This window comes from Catharus ustulatus, chromosome 3 (genome assembly GCF_009819885.2).
Source record: "Catharus ustulatus isolate bCatUst1 chromosome 3, bCatUst1.pri.v2, whole genome shotgun sequence".
NCBI classification, from domain to species: Eukaryota; Metazoa; Chordata; class Aves; order Passeriformes; family Turdidae; genus Catharus; species Catharus ustulatus.
This window is the reverse complement of record NC_046223.1, coordinates 67,810,381-67,827,318: the sequence shown is the minus strand read 5'-3', so window position 1 is coordinate 67,827,318 and position 16,938 is coordinate 67,810,381. Positions and strand designations below refer to the sequence as shown.

The following is a 16,938-nucleotide window of genomic DNA, read 5'->3' as shown; positions in this document are numbered from 1 at the left end:
TTCCTAGGAAATGTGTAGGAGAATGCATATTTTCAAAAACCATACATTAAATAATGCACATCAGCCAAGGAAATGAATTTTCAGATGCAATTCTATGATGCTACACAATAACCAAAGACCAGATTTTCCTTGGAGATTTATTTCTGAAATGTAAAAACATCACACCCACAGCTGAAGGATGCACCTTCTCTAAGCAGCATTCTGTTGTTCCACAGCACATTTTCTGCAGTTGCAAACCTGACCATGTCCTGAAGGACAACGACAATATAGCTATAGGCCTTCTACTCAATGCTCTGAGCTTCCCTTACAATGCACAGGAAATTTTATTTTACAACACGTTTTAAAATTGGAATGGAAAAGCCACATGATAGGTGTTATAGTTTGCGGAGAAAAGTATAAGAAAAACCACTGAGTTCAGTCAATTTCAGACTACTAAGAAAGCAGAGAATCTTAAGCTTGAAAGTAATTAACCTTGGAACAGCTTTTGAGGGGTGTTACATACTTTGCATTAGTCTTCAGAGTAAACAAATAGAAAGCTTGTCTGATTTTACAAAAATTAACTCTGAATTATAGAGTTCTCTATGGTCAACTGTCTTTATTAGCCTGTGAGGACATAAAAATTTATTTGTAGTGTCTATTAAGTCCAACAGTGGCTCCTGAACCATCAGTCCTCAAAATCAACTCAGAAAATTTTTGCTGTCTATTCTAACTTCATTAATGATGAAGGCTGTTAAAAGAAGAGGTTACAGAGTGCAGCTGTCTTAAAGATGCACAAGGCTGCTCTAGATTAACAGTTGAAAGCAAAGTTTGCGGTATTCTCTGTTCATGACAATAGTAGTTTTGAAGAAAAATAATTATGACAAACTAATTTTTTTTAGTCCTAGAAAAACCACTACATTTCCATCAGCATACATATGTATTAAAAGCAAAAAAAGCAAAAGTAATCCTCTCTAAAAGGAAAAGAAAAATGGAAAAAATTACATACAGCTGTGGCTTTTTCCCCTTTTATAAATCATCAGCTTCCTCTTATGCCTTCTACTCTATGTCTTAGATATGTGTTCCACTTAGGATTGCAGGGTTTTTTTTGGTTTCTCAGAAATACTAAAATACCAGTTCCCAGGTACATATGATCTCCAAAACAAGGCCAGAGAAAAATGATGCTCAAGTTTCTCTAAAAAAACAGGTGTCAAAACAGGAAGAACCATTCTCATTTCTTCATTGCTTCTGGCATCTTTCCTCCTTACAGGTGTAACCTCTGTCAGAAAGACAGAGGGCAGGGAGGGACAGCAGGGGATGCCTCTAAGAGCTCAAAGGCTCTTGTACATGCTTTAACCTTCTCTGGGTCCTACTTCACAACCACATCTCACTTGAGGACATAAAATGGATCCATTTCAAGGCCCAGCAATATGACTCCAGATCATGCCAGTGAAGTGCCTGCTAAAGCCATCAGGAATTTCCTCCACAAAGACATAAAAGGTATAGTGAAACAAAAAACAAACAAATAAACAAAAAAAGCAAGCCAGTTTTAGGCAAAATGTCAAATCTCAAAAGCCTGGAAAGGTGCAGCACTGTTTTTGAATCAAAGATAAATAATGCTTGTGTTCCCCCTGCTGGCTCTGTCCTCCAAACACAGTTTGACAGCAATGCCTACATGGATGAAAGTTTTTAAATAACTGCAATAGCACATACAGGGCTTCATCTGTTTCAATTTAACTTTTCCTTCATACTGTATTTAAATATGATGAGAGGGAGGAAACACTTCTGAGACATGAAGGACAAAAGCTGGGAGTTGTTTTGATCTAAACAAAAATAAATTTCTAAACCACCCATCCTAAACAGTGTTGTAAAGACACGTATAAGATGATGAAAAGAAACGTACCTAAATGAAGTAAATAAGTACATAAAGCTTACTCTACTCTTGTGAGACCTCATCAGGAGTACTACATGCAGTTCTGGTGTCCTAATATAAAGAAGAACGCAGAACTGTTGGAGCAAGTCCAAAGGAGGCCACAAAATTGGTAAGAGGACTGGAGCACCTCCCCTATGAAAACAGGCGGAGGAAGGTGGGACTGCTCAGCCTGGAGAAGAGAAGGTTGCATGGAGATCTCATAACAACCTTCCAGTACCTGAAGGAGGCCTACTGGAGTTCCTTCATAGGATATGGAGTAATGGGTACAAACTGAAAAGAGGAAATTTAAGGTTGAATATTAAGATGAAATTATTTTCTATGAGGGTGGTAAGACACAGAAACAGGTTGCTCAGGGAAGTTGTGGATGACTCAACCCTGGCAGTGTCCAAGGCCAGGCTGGATAAGGCTTTGAGCCCCCTGGTCTAGTGGGAGGTGTCCCTGCCCATGGCAGAGGGGGTTGGGAACTAGATGGTCTTTAAGTTCCCTTCTGACCTTTAATATTCTGATATTCTGTATATTTAAATCCAAGAAGAGAACCACCAGGCACAGTAGCCAGATCATAAATCTCACAGAGAGCACCACTGGTGGCTGCAGCCACCTACACATCTCAGGTGTTTGGGAAGACTTGAATCAATGGATAGACCAAGCTCCCTCATGGTACCCTGCTGTCACTTCCCAAATCCCCTGTGTGCTCCTCAATGCCACCAGCAGCTGCCAACCGCTCTGAGTACAGCTGGACCCAGCACTGAAGCAGTCTCTGTCACTTGGGTTCTGAGAGAACCCCATCAGCCTCTGTTCCCTACCTGGGGAATTTATCAACATCAGAATCTTCAAAATGCTTAGAGAAAGATGAGGTGTTCTGCAGCAATGAAGGTAAAGGGTGGCTACCTGTAGCAATGTCAGGTGTTTAGACAAACCCTGAGATAACTATTAGTTTGGCCATATTAATAGGCTTAAATTCTCTTAGGTTAAAAAAACCAACCCCATAAAAACCCAACACAACAAAAAATTCAAAACACTACCAAAAACCAAAACCAGATCACCATTAAGAGCAAAACTGGATGTTAAGAATATCTAAATTTGTCATTCCTTCCATCCATATACAATAGAAGGAACAAGAAACTTGAGCGCAACTCTCTGTAAATTATTTCATGTACTTCAGGCTGAAGGAAACAGGAAATCTGAACATACAGTCAGATTATCTCTGCTGAGGTATTAGCCTAGTCTAACCATAAAAGGCCTTTCAGAGAAGTTTATATATTGTAAACCGGGATTTTCTTGTCAAGCCAAGCCAAACTTACTACACAAGTAAACATGAACACGTAGATTTTAAATGTCTTCTTTAAATATCTGTCTTCCTTCACAAACTGTACTTCCCTGTTGGGGAAAGAGCTAGAAACAAAGACTGAATTGCCATGTTAGAAAGTGTTACCTATCTCTTAAAACTATGCACTTGATAATCTTGATATGAAAATATTTCAAGTAGATGCATCAACCACATATACTATTTTATTTAAATAAACCAGAGTTGTTGACTACTGTTAGTTGATTTTATTAGTTAAAACATAAGCAGCAATATCAAACTGAATTCCGTTTTTAAGTGTCAGGCATCAGAAGGGTGAATATTAATTCACCCTTGCACTACACAAAAAAATCATTCTTATCTTGCTGAATGCATAAATGCAGCTTCTTTGTAAGCCCATTCAGAACAAAATACCTTCACATTTCCCCCACTAGGCAGTTATTCTAAAACTACTAAAAAGGTTACTTGATGAACCTCTTCCTGTACCCAGCTTCACATGAAGATATTAGTTCCATGTGGACAGGCACAATGAATCAGAGTAAACTGCAGGCAGACAACAGAAATAAAAGAAAACCCAAGAAACAACTAATCTTCAGAAACAGGCTGCAAGAGCCCAAACCAAAGCTTAAAAATACCATCACCTGCTTAGGAGAACCTATTCCCTTTCCTGTTTCATTAAAACCTGCCTCTTGCTCCTCGGGTATAACACAGGATGCCACATGATGGCAGCAAACACCAAGCTTTATCCTTACCTGCACAGGCTGGTCACCTGCTACTCGAAGATCTTCGAGCTGCTGCATGTGCCATGCAGGCACACCGTAGGGCTCCTCAGCAGGCCTGCAGTCCAGGGGGTTTGCCCGTAGCTGCTCCTTGAGCCACATCTGAGTCCTCACTGCCGGCTGTATGGGAGCTCCACTCACAGCCTGCTGTCCCAGTGTCGCGTATCTCTGGCCAAAAGCTTCACAGCCACCTGCCGTGGGTTTGCTTTCAGGTAAGGCACTGTAGGTCAAGTCTAAGGCAAGTCTCCTACCTGGGGAGTCTGAAACAAAGTCATCTTTGCTGCACGTTTCAAATTTGTATTTGCAGTCCAGTAGAGAAGATCGTTTTTTCCCCATTTCTTTGTCCTCAATTTTTAGCAACTCCATGCTGTCATGCAAACAACTCGGCCCATTTGTCCTTAACTGAGGTGGCACAGCTTTGTCCGTACCAGCCCTGTATTCCGCTGAATGACTACTTCCATCTTGGCTGAAATTATTTGGTGAGCTGAGTTTAGACAAGGAGGACCACTTCCTTACAGGTCTTGCATCTTTCATGTCAAGAGAATTGTCCAGGCCTCCCTGATTTCTGCCTCCTCCTGACCGTACAAAGCTTGTACTCCATTTTGAGCCATCATTCTTGAAAGCTTCCCTGTGTTTGGAAAGTGAAGAGCTGGCACTAGACAGCATCACATGAGCAGTGGGAATAGAAACCAGTGATCGGCTGGGCTTAAATGATGATGTACCACTTGAAGTTGAATGATCTGTGAAGAGAAATTTATCACATAAATAAGTGCAACACAGAGCTCATTAACATTAGTTCAGATAGGACAAAATATCAAATTCAAGGTGAAATGCAAAAATAGAAGGAAAGAGGTTTCTTGACTAAATAGGGCCTTCTAGATAATTCTAAACCATGTGAATGGAAACTAATTAAAGTGGAAGGTTTTCAAGTTTATTTTGCTCAGGTGTCATGATTACAAAAAAAAAAGTGCTCTAAGCATTGGCAACAGCAGCTTCAGAGAGAATTCTTAGCCTGTGAGCCAAAGAAACCATTCCCAGCTTTAAGGTGGCAGGATGGATTTCTCTCCCACGTCACATAATTCTAAGGAGCTTCTACACCACAAACAGTAGAGGTGTTCGGGAGCTCCCAAACTGGTTCCTCTCCCATCACCCCTCTTCTCATTTTTTGAAGGCAAAACAATTCAATAAATGCACTTTGTAAAATGGTAGCACTGTAGACAAACCAGTTTAATAATGGTCACTTGGACAGAGTTATTCAAATTTCCAAGTATTCTTCCTGTGCTGTGTTTGGCTGGGAAGCAGTTAATTTCCTCCACAGTACCTGGTAGGGGGCTATGTTTTGGATTTGTTCTGGAGACTGTGTTGGTGATTTAGGGATATTTTAAGTGCCTGATACACAGTCCTTACACATAGTCAAGGTCTTTTCTGCTTCTCACCCCACCAGTGAAGAGGCTGGTAGTGCACAAGGAGCTAGGAGGGGACACAGCTAGAAGAGCTGACCCCAACTTACGAAATGGATATTCTGTACGCTACAGCACCACGCTCAGCAATAAAACTAAGGGGAAGGCTGGTTTGGGGGGCAGCAGCCAGCTGGTCACGACCAACTGTTTTAATTTGCAGCCTTTCTTGGTTCTTATTTCTGTTACTTTTCTTAAAATATTTTTCTTCTTTTCAATTATTAAACTGGTTTTATCTCAATCCATGAGTTTTTTCACTTTTACATTTCCAATCCTCCCACCTCTCCCACCAGAGTGGGTGCAGGAGGAGTGAGCGAGTGGCTGTGTATTCACAGACCCAAATACAAGACCACAGAGAAACCATGTCTATCCATTCATAAAATCTTTCCCAAGTGAAAATATCAAGAACAGAGAAATCAGAAAGGTAATATTCAGGAGGGACATCAGAACAAAGATGAGAGGTAAAGGAGAAATTCCTGGGAATTCGCTGAGAGCTTTCACATACCCAGGAACATGTGCTCAGCATGTCACAGGCTGTGGGCTACCAGAAATAAACACTTAATTCCCTCATTAAAGAATCATCTCCCACCAAGTCAGGTTCATGGCAGACAGACAGAATGAAATTGCTCTAATTAAAAAAATCTTTTGGCATCCCTTTTGCCAAAAAGCAAAGCAGATACATTCTTCTTTTTTTATCCAAACCTAGAGAGAACCTCTTTTGCTGAGATTTGTCAGCTACTACATGAATTCATACAGGGATAATTTAAAAGTAAAAAAAAAAAAATTGCTCTACAACTGGCATAACCAGTTTGATGGCTACCCTAGCTTACTGTGATTTGGCGAAAGCCAGGACACATTATTTATTAATTAAACACACTTTGAAAGCATGTATTTGACTCAATATACCACACCACAGACAGGAAAAGGAAGAGAGCTTCCAATGGTGCAACAACTTTCAAAAATGGTAGCAATTCTTTCTCCACATATCCAAATAAAAATATCCCTACCTGCAACTTGAATATTCCTCCCTGTTTGGGATCAGACTTCCTCACTTCTTGCACTTGCAGCCCAACACAAAATAATATAGTCCTACAGTCACACTCTTCATGAGAAAAATGCATTATGGCCCACCAAAGAATAAACAGTTCTCTATTTATTACATAGTTAATGTCAGGACTCCTAAAAAGGCAGGAAATCTTGCTGAAGCCTTCCTGCCTCCCAATGAGTCTCTGCCCCACCACGTACCCTCCTGTTTCAGTGCATAAACTCTTGCCACACAGTTTTCTTGCCTCTGCTTTCATAGTAATTACAGAACACTGCTTTCCCTTAGACTTGGCAAAACTGTCATGAGCTGGTTGAAGTGCACCAGTAGTTTAAGGGCTATTCACAGGGTGCTGATGGTGGCCAGAGAACACACAGGGCCTGTCCTGTGCAGGGCCAGGAGTGGGACTTTGATGATCCTTGTAGGCTCCTTCCAACTCAGGACATTCTCTGATTCTGTGATAAAGTTAAATGGAAAGTAGAATCCTGCCAGCTTGTTACCTAATTAACCATGCTGCTAATTTATGTGGGGGTAACATTTTTTGCATGCAAGATAAAAGATCCTCCTTCCTCTCCCTGCACTTCTTCCTTAAAAATCCTATCCTGCAGAGAGAAACATTTTTATTGACTGTTCTATCTTGATATTGCTCAAGAGGTGGGAGATGTTAAAGAGGAAGATGGCCACACAATTCCTTTCAAGCTGAAGGAATCAAGAGTCTTACCAAACACATTAGTGCTCACAGATATTGCAACACCACTCATTTCTGAAGTGTGATATGCCCACAAAATGTAACTTTTTTGCCTGTGCCAGGTACAGTATCAGCTTCTTTCAGCTCTGCCTCCTGTCTTCTCTCATGGCACATCAGTCACTTGCATCAAAAGCCACTACAAATTGGATACATATGGCTATGCTGAGCAGCAGAGCCTGCTTCCAGTCCTGCCCTGCAATGGAAATAAAGATACACAGCAACCTGTCTGAGGATGTCAAATCAAGTGACAAGAATGCAAGGGAGGTATATGACCTGATGAAGCTGAAGTCTCAAAAATATATATTATGAGATGAAAAGTGCAGGTTGGAGTCCTGCTTTAGGAGAACATGCAGCAGAAGAGCAGGAAGAGACTCTCAGGGAAATGCACAGAAGAAAGAAATACATCTCCTTTCATACAGATAATTCCTTAGGTTGAGGTTGCTGGCTTTGTAACATTAAAGAAACTAACCTTTGTACTGAGTCTTACCTACAAGCTGAATCTGACAGAGCACAATGTCAGTCCAGCAAAGGCAGCAGTCCCAAGCCTTTTTATATCCAAAGAAGATAAGAGTATATTAGGATTCAAAAAGAACTGACCTATGTTTTAGGCTATGTATATTTCTAGGAGTAGAAATATTACATCTGCAAGAGAAAGGCACAAGAAATCCTATGCATACGTAACTGTAAAATTTAAAATAGTAAAAAATATATAATAGTATTTAATATAGCATTTTCTGTCTAAGATACTGGCTTAATGTTACCCATACATGGTATTCAAACTAAAATTAAAACCAATAATTAGAAATACATTATCTCCTTAATTTATTAGATTACAGACTTATTAATATGTGGTAGATTTTTATTTTTTCCTTCTTCTAAATTTAATTAAATTAAAAACTAATCAATTTTGAGTTAAGATTTAAACTTATTTTCCTCACTTCCAATTCTAAACTCTTCAAGCAAATTTGAACTTGGAATGCCACTTACATCCAAGTACAGCTGATGGATGTCTCCAATAATTTGTCTCAAAGAGAAACACAGTAATTTTGGCTTCAAGTTGTCCTAATTAGTCTTCTTATTAATGCTCACTGAAACATATGAGAAAATTCACACATTTTCTTAGAGCATATTGCTCAAGTCTGCCTTGCCTGCAGGCTTAGCTGGAAAGAGAACCAGTCTGCCTTTGGAAATATCTCGCAACACAAAAAGCAGGAAATTCGTAGATTTCATTGAAAAGAGGAGAGAACACAGAAAGTAGACACAGGAATAGCTCCATCTGGCCAAATCCTGCCAAAGACTACTTTATCCAAGCAGCAAGTTTTTCCCTTCCATACAGGCAAGGGAAAGCAAACGCCAGTTCAGAACTGAAAGCGCTCTCTCCTTGGGATTACTTGGGGTTTACTTCACTGATCTGGTATTTATTTGAAGATTACAAACACTCTCAAACATGGCTTGTGTGTCTCCAGAGTCTTTCAAAGCTTAAAAGTTCTCTCTTTAATGAAAGCCAAAAGAGACATGAGGATAAAAAAGTAGCTAGATGCTACTGGTTTTTCTTTCAGCAGAAGTAAGATTATATGACAATTTTTTCTTTTCATTATCCTAAGAACTTTTTTTGGGGCCCAGCACAAAACTTCCTGGACTAATTTTCTAATAGGCATGACATTTTAATATCTGATTCCGTACTTACAAAGCCACATAAATAAGAAAATTGAAAGCACGCTATTTTAAAAACACAAGATTTCTACCATATAATAGCAGCAGATGGAATAAAAAAATTAAGAATACTTCACATGGCTTTTTTACCATCTTGTGTTACACTTCTGAAATATTTAATTACTGCTTATCTGGCATAGAAAATAATGTAACAGAATCAATTTTGTTCTTAATAAAAAACTAATCACAAAGAGAAAGCACAACAGGCACTTTCTTCTGAAAGAGGGGTAGAAGTATACTTCTGTATATAGTTAATTAACACCTCCTACTCATTTACATTTTCCCGCACTATGCTTTTTAAATTACTGGAAGAAAAACCTTTGAAGTCACTTCTCAGGCCAGACACAGTACCCTCACGCAGCTACTTAAAATCCTTATCTGTTGCCCAACAGTCAGTCAAAATATATGATTCAGAAAAAGTTCACTGTAACCCTAAACAACTTCTTAAGCTGCAAAATGAAACCAGTGCTATGAGAACTCCTATAGAAGATACACCTCTGCATGGGACAAATTCTTCACTGTTCAAGATAAGATACTACCAAACAACAGCAGAGCAATCATCTAATATAGTTACCCAACATTAATCAAAATCAAAATGTATTTGATACACGTGTTTATAGGATGCATGTGTATCGAATGCTACTGAAAAGTGGTGAACCCTCCTTGTGTAAAGGACTTTGAAATCTGATATTTTATCCAGGGTATAATTAGAATGCCCTGATCATGGAGAAAAACAACAGTATTAAAAACAGCTGACCTTCTCTTCCTCTCCTCCCTTCCCACCCACCCCAAAACACCGACATAGTTTACCCCAATCCAGGAAAATAAACTGAACTATTCTTATTAACTGAGCAGAAGATAAACAGGGGAAGTCAAGCCTCCATTATACAAATTGAAGGTCTTGAATCTGGCTGTGGTTTAGTGAACAAAAGCTCTGACATTCATTATAGGACGTCAGTTCCTCCAAACTGTTCTGTAGCTCTTAACTGCATCAACCCCAGCAATAAGCCACAAACAATTCCAGCATCCAGCATAGGACTGAAAGAGACATGAGTCTTCCATCTACCATGCAAGCATGTGGGTGCTTCCCATAAATCTCCAAAACAGCTGTTTTCAACAACAGAAGGGTCAAACTCTCCTGGGAGTTGGCTGAAAGACAAAGACAATGGGATGATGTGCACTACAGCAGTATTGATGCTGCATATGTGCTCTTCCCTGCCTACCTACTTACAAACTGGACAGGCCTTAATGCAGCAGAGATAATCAGATGAGTCAAATGAGACATTTCAAAGTGGCCAGGCAGGAGGCCAGTTCTAGTTAAAAGTCCTAAGCAGACTGACTTCTCATCCTCTGGAAGCAAAAACATGCCTTTCCAGGGTGCAGCAGCACTCACAGGAATGGTTTGGGCTTGGTTGGCTTGTTGGGTTTTTTTTTGTCTAGAATTCTTCATCATTCTTTTTAAAAGCCTTTTCCATATTACTTCAAGTTTACTATATCAAAATATGAGGTGAATGAAGAAAGGAATCTCTGCCAATAAGTCTCTTCCAAAGAATAAATAAGAACATGCATCACAGAAAGCTGAGGCAGAAAAGGAAGCACTGCAGACACAGCAGGGAACTGTTCAGACATTTAGCAAGTTTTGTATGAAGAAGAATTTCTAAACATTATTTGTTTATAAAGCTCTATGTTTGAACAGCAAGAAATTAATATAAAAGAATAACTGACAAACTTACTGACTAAAGCTAATTTTAAATATTAGATGCTGAAATACTTACTGCCAGTAAACTGAGATGCCTTCAAAGCAGAGACAGTCATAGGGTGTTTAGAAACAAGTCCAATCAATGTCAATTGGAAAAAAGAAGGAAGTTCACTGCCTTCTACCATCACCATCACTGTACTGCCAGTATCAATCAGAATTATTTTATATAAGATGTGGGTTGCAAACTCCAAGTCAGTTCCACTTTGTTTCACTTAATTGTATGGGATTTTCTGTAATCTGCTGTGCTGCATACCAAAGGAATGCAAGTTATACCTAAAAACGTGGTTGTTTTAAAAGATGAAGGAATCTAAAAGATATAATATATACAAATCACAAAGAATTTGAACACCACAACACTGAATAATATGAATGTGAACTTAGAAGATTGCAGCTGAGATGGGATTTTCAAAAACTGAAGCAATTTTGTTGCTTTTAAGACTTTGTTTCAGGTGAAATACTGGTAAAGGTACTACCCCTGAGCAATGTTATTGCAGAGAGACGGAAGAAGGAATAAATGGTAGGACACTCTCACAGGCCTCCGACAATGTACAGATATCAAAAAATACTATAAGGCAAGTTCACAGGATTTTTAGTTAGAAGAACAGAGAGCCATGCTGGAAAAGAGTAAAAGCTGCACTCATGAGTACTAAGGTGGCATCCACACTATTCCACATCTTTCTTCTGCAAGGAAAGAAATGCAGAGGTAACACTGAGTTCCAGCAAATGGAAAACAGCTTCTTAGACATCCTTACAAATAAGGGGAATGCTATGCACATATGAACATACTTGAATAGAAACTTCCCTAACATCTAATTTATTAAGACCTGGCCATTTGGTATCCATCTTCCTTATCCCATTCCTCTACGGTTAATGAATTTACTTTTCCCCCATTTGTGACTTCTCTTTCTTTTCCACACCCTTCAGGCAAATTCACCTTCTTCCTTGTTTGACAGAGAGGTGATAGGGTAGCAACAGTCATGCTCAGAGTAAGTAATGAGGACAACACTCTCAATTTGCAAATAATACCAAAAAAGGGGGGTGAGAACCAAGTATGTTCTAGAAGTTATTAAAGCTTAACACAGAAACTGTCACTGAACAAGAGAAAATTATACCTCCTCACTGAGCAAGTGAAAAATATTTATTCAAAGAAAATAACTTTTATTTCCTTCATTGTAGTATTTCTGGTACTGAAATACTCTTTCACAAATCTGCTCTTTGATCAAATCTCATTAGGGCACAGCCAACACTCACCAGCTTTGATTTATTTAAAGAGTGTTCTCCCATGCTTGAGAGGCCATTCCTGTATCTTAACATCAGGTTCCCACCACACCTTCTGAGATAGCAGGCCTGGAGAAAACCTCATTATCAAAGTTCTTAAGATTCTAGCAGCAAGAACACACAAGTAACACAGTGGGCCACACCTTCATATGATCTTACACTACAAATCAATCTCTGCATTCCATATCCCATTTCAAGAGCCAAAGTTCTTAATTTTATCACTTAATTTAGATGAAAAGAGGCAATCTGAGCATCTTCCCAAAGAATTACACAGGGGTTGTCAAACCAAAATCAGTACCAAAATTAAGCACACAGACATCATACACTTGCTTTTTTGATCCTACATGATCAGTTAAAAAAACACTACACCGGAGACAAGCTCTGTAGAAAGAGTTAGTTTTCTCCCATGTGCCATTGCAGTCAGATTCAAGGTCAAAGTTCTCAGTACTAAACTGATGTTAAAATACATTTGGTAGAATGACCTGTCATCCAAAACATTCCTCATTAAAAGTTAATACACATTCCCCTGACTTATATAAGTGTTTTGGATTTGGATTTTTTTGTGCAAGACAACACTGGGTAAAAAGATCCACATTCTGCTTTAAAATAAACTTCTTTAAACCAGTTTGGCAGTGCCAATTGTAAGACAAATAATGAAATTTTACATGTGTTTCAATAAACAAAGCTTAACAAAAAATTCCAAGAAAGTTTGGGTTTTGCAGAAGTTGACTTCGAGGAGACTGTAGGGAGGGAGTGCAACAGTTTTTGATAGGGGAAAACAGATACAAACTCCACAAACAGAAAAAGTCAAGTGCATGTGAGTGCTACAGTAAGCCTGAGGTCTTAACACTCGTTAAGTATATAAATGCAGAGAGTAAAAAGAAAACCCCTAAGCCCCCAACATACCAGATACACAAGTAAATCTGTCCTGCCCAAGGGATCTAGCATAACTGATATTTCAGGACACACACACAAAAAAAGAGTACTGCCTATTAAAATTTCTGTGAAGTGCCAATTTACCCAGCAATATCTAGGCTAATAATACTCAGAAGGGGAACCCACAACTCCAGTAGAGAAGCATCTTCGAAAAAATGTAGTAACTTCTCCTCTTGAGCCAAATCTAGGTCAGCTTAGCTCACTCACATGAAACCCAGACTCAGAAGATGATATAACAGGAGACTCTAAAGGAAAGTAGCAGTGTATAGAGGTGAGATGCTGCCACTTCAAAATTAAGTCAGGTATCAGTCCTGTGCAACAAGGGCAGCTCTGGCAAATAGGCACACATTTCAAAAAGCAGCAGGCAAAATTTGTTTAACAGGAAAAGATTATTCAGCGGAGAAAAATAAATTACAGCAAACTACTGCAACATTCTATTCTTGTTTTCCCTACTCTACTCAATTATTCCAGATGCCTGTGTTAGAGAAATCTGAAAGTACAGATTCATTAAAAGAGCAAGTGACAAATACAATACCATGGGATATTTAACTGAAACAGATAATATTTTGCAGATTTTATCTGAGCAAATAGTCTAAAGCAAACAGCAGGTAAGCCCAAGAGCCAATTTTTACTCCATATCAGTCACTGAAAGTTATTTATGACTGCTATTGGTCCAAGCTTGCAATGGCTATCTGCTGAATTAATCTGTAAAGAGAAAGGTTAACCTAACTTGTATAAGAATCTCTTTAGATGAGAAAAATGAGCATTTTAAGACAGAAATCTGTCTTAAAAGAATGAACTTGTTTTACCAGAGTGCAATAAAACTTTTAATTTATGTACTTTGTCTCTTCAACCAAGGATATCACAAAGCCACAGCCAAATATAATAGCAATTTCTAAAATACAACAGAATAAAGGATGCTCTGAACAACCATTTTCAAAAAGTTAAACTTTCCCAGCAGTAAGTGACACACACAGAAGAAACATCCCATCCTCAGTGTGTTCTCTTGACGTGCCTCTCTAAACTCAGCTTCAGCTTTGGTGCTATTTTGCTGCAATACATGTACAGCACCTGAGAGAGAACTGTGCTACAGGATGTTCACAGGCCACAGTGCGAATCACATATAACTGGTCACCACAAAATAGTAAAAAATATCATGCATGGGATGTGGATGCTCTATGCAAAAGAACACAAACCAAGCAAAAGAAATTTGTATCCCACAGCATCTATCCTCTCCAGCCATCTAAGAGCTATTTTTAAGAAAGTTATATAACTAAGTAGAACAATTTTTAGATTAACAGGTTTTATTTTCACCCACCAGATAAGAGGATAAAGCAATATTCCAGAACAGTAGTCACGTAAACATGCAACTTGATTTCATTGAAACAGAAGCTTGAGTGAAAACCCATACTGCCACAGGGAGTTTCTTTTGTGATCACTTCTCATTTTTTAGAAGTCTAGATCTTAACTTGCATTTGCCCTTTTATGAAGGCCATCTACAGCTTCCAATTCCAACAACAAGCACTTAACAGTAAAGACATGAAGAAATCAAATATCCCCCCAGGACCTTCTTTAAAAGTAATGGCTAAAGGGAGAAAAATACTGTGGATGCCACAATATATCTGTTCTACTTCCTTTCTGAATCTGCAAGATACCATGCCACTACTACCTTCTACTTCAACAGCATCAGACACCCCCTCTTGCTGGCATTATTTTTGCATCCCCAGCTAGGGATGACTCAAAAAAACTAGAGTAACTTAGCCCATCAGAACAGAAATCCACCCCTGCCCTCCAGAAGGGGATAATTCTAGGTATTTTTGTTCCCTGTAAGAGAACATCCAGTACCAGCTACATACCTACCCTCTCCTATACCAAGACAGATTGTGCTCTTGTACCAAGCAAGTTGTGCTTTCTCAGCCTCCACAGGCAAGTTAGCTGTATTATCCCAACTCTCTCATATACCTCTGATGCCCTCTCCTACAACATTATTCCCAATTAGCTAGGCTGATATCTTTCAGCAGTAAAACTACCTCACCTAAGACATGAAGGTCAAAGGATGTGCACATGAAGGCAAACTCACACGAGGAGGGTTAAGAGACGCCCTCTAACACAAGGGACCATAGCAAAACCTGAGGGCATCCAGAGAGCACTATCATTCCAGAGAGGGATAATCTCTGGAGTTTTACCCAGAGGAGAAACTCTGTGTTTGACCAAGGTATGCATCAATACCTCACATTTTCTTCATAAATACAGGTAGAAACAGAGCCCTCAATTCAATGTCAAGTGACTTTAAAAGGTAAAATCCCACTTTCAAGGAGACTGGAGTTTCTGGCTATGTTTCTGAGATAATTATCCACTAATGACAGTTCAATCCCTGTTTCTACTAAGACTCTCTTTGTATTGAAATAATAAAATATAATTAAATATTAAAATATTTAGATTCAACTGGTACTGGTTCTGCTTACCACAAAGCAGTGGATCTCTTGGTTCATGGCCCACCAGGAATACCTCCAACAGGATCAGCACCCTTCAGTTTTATGCCAGGCCACACAAGTGGGGAAGACAGAACACACCTTCATTTTTTTCTCCCAATCTCATACTTCAGCTTCATTTCCTCCACTGATCTCCCTCAGCTGAGCCTTGCACAGTAGTCACCCTTGTAGCTTACTTCTGTATTCTCACTTTGGGAGCCCCAGCCGGAACCCATAACATAGAACGGAATCATTTAGGTTGGAGAAGACCTTCAAGATCGCTGAGTCCAACCATTAACCTGGCACTACCAAGTCCCTCACTAAAACCATGGCCCCAAGTGCCATATCTACATGTTACCCTTTGAAACCCTCCAAGGATGGTGACTCAACCACTTCCCTGGGCAGCCTGTTCCCATATCTGACAGCCCTTTAATTGGTAACTCTTCCAAGTATCACACAGACTTCTGTACAATTGGAACACATGTACATTACTCAGCTAGAAAAAGAAATCCTTTTACAGGCAGAAGCAGGTGCTGTGAGCAGCCACAGCAGTGAGGCTGCCATGGGTCCAGTGAGGCAGGAGGATACTGCTTGCTGGCTTTCACAGCTTCATAGCAGGGCTATCCCTGCCTGACTCCTTCCTCCTGCTGCAGACCAAGGTCAGCCCAGGTCACCAGGCACAGCCAGCCTGCCTTGCTGCAGCACTGCCACTGCTGCACACCTCTTGGAAGCACTTCATGGGCTCAAGCAATTTACTTAATACACTTTGGGAATGCCTATATCAAGCAGTAATCCCTTCCAAGGGCCAAAAATCATCCCCAGTAACCCCAAAATTTCAATGGTTGCCTCAAGAACAACTTAAGTCACTGTGGAAGTCACTCTCCTTCAGATGCTGATCCCCAAATGGTAAAAGAGATGGTAATATGTTAACAGTAGCTAGTATTCAACTGGAGTAGGTCTCTTGCAGACATAGAAATCTACTTAATTACTTATTAAGACTTGGGGAAAACCACAATATTTTAAAAATAAATTGGAGGGGAAAAAAAAAAGAGAAAAAAGAAAACAAATATTAGTAAAATCCTGTAAAATAAATACAGAAAGAAGTAAAATATAATGTTGCAGAAGTAGCTTTAGCACTCTATTTTCTAACCTTTATATTCCTAGCTTTGCTACTCTACCCTTCATTTACCATAGACTAATCTCACCTTCCCTTAAAGTTTCTTGGACATATCAGAGCTTTGATAACAAATTAACAGCCTACTCCACATGTAGGTCACCATCTGGAAGCCAGCTCAGGTCACAGAGGATTAACTTTAAATTGGATTTCAGCACAGCTCTATATCCTACACAGGAAGTCACTTTTTATACTTCAAAAATTAAGCATCATTATCTGTATTTTCCAAATGAAGAACAGGAGAAAAACCTCTTACAACAACTAGACTAATGTCACTTAGTAAACTTCACCTGCTTTCTCCCACTGCTCTTTACATTATGTAGTATTAGCTACCCTGCTTACCTTTTTAAATTTCACAAATTCAAGCAA

At 39.3% G+C, this 16,938-nt stretch overlaps 1 protein-coding gene across 2 annotated transcripts in view; it reads right to left on the bottom strand.

The window, feature by feature from the left end:
* CEP85L (centrosomal protein 85 like) overlaps window positions 1–16,938 on the bottom strand; it is a 137,656-nt gene that overhangs the window by 58,780 nt on the left and 61,938 nt on the right. For both annotated transcript variants that reach the window (XM_033054354.2, XM_033054353.2), the window contains exon 3: window positions 3,965–4,731. In XM_033054354.2, coding sequence (XP_032910245.1) covers window positions 3,965–4,731 — 767 coding nt within the window. The remainder of the gene's footprint in view (window positions 1–3,964; window positions 4,732–16,938) is intronic.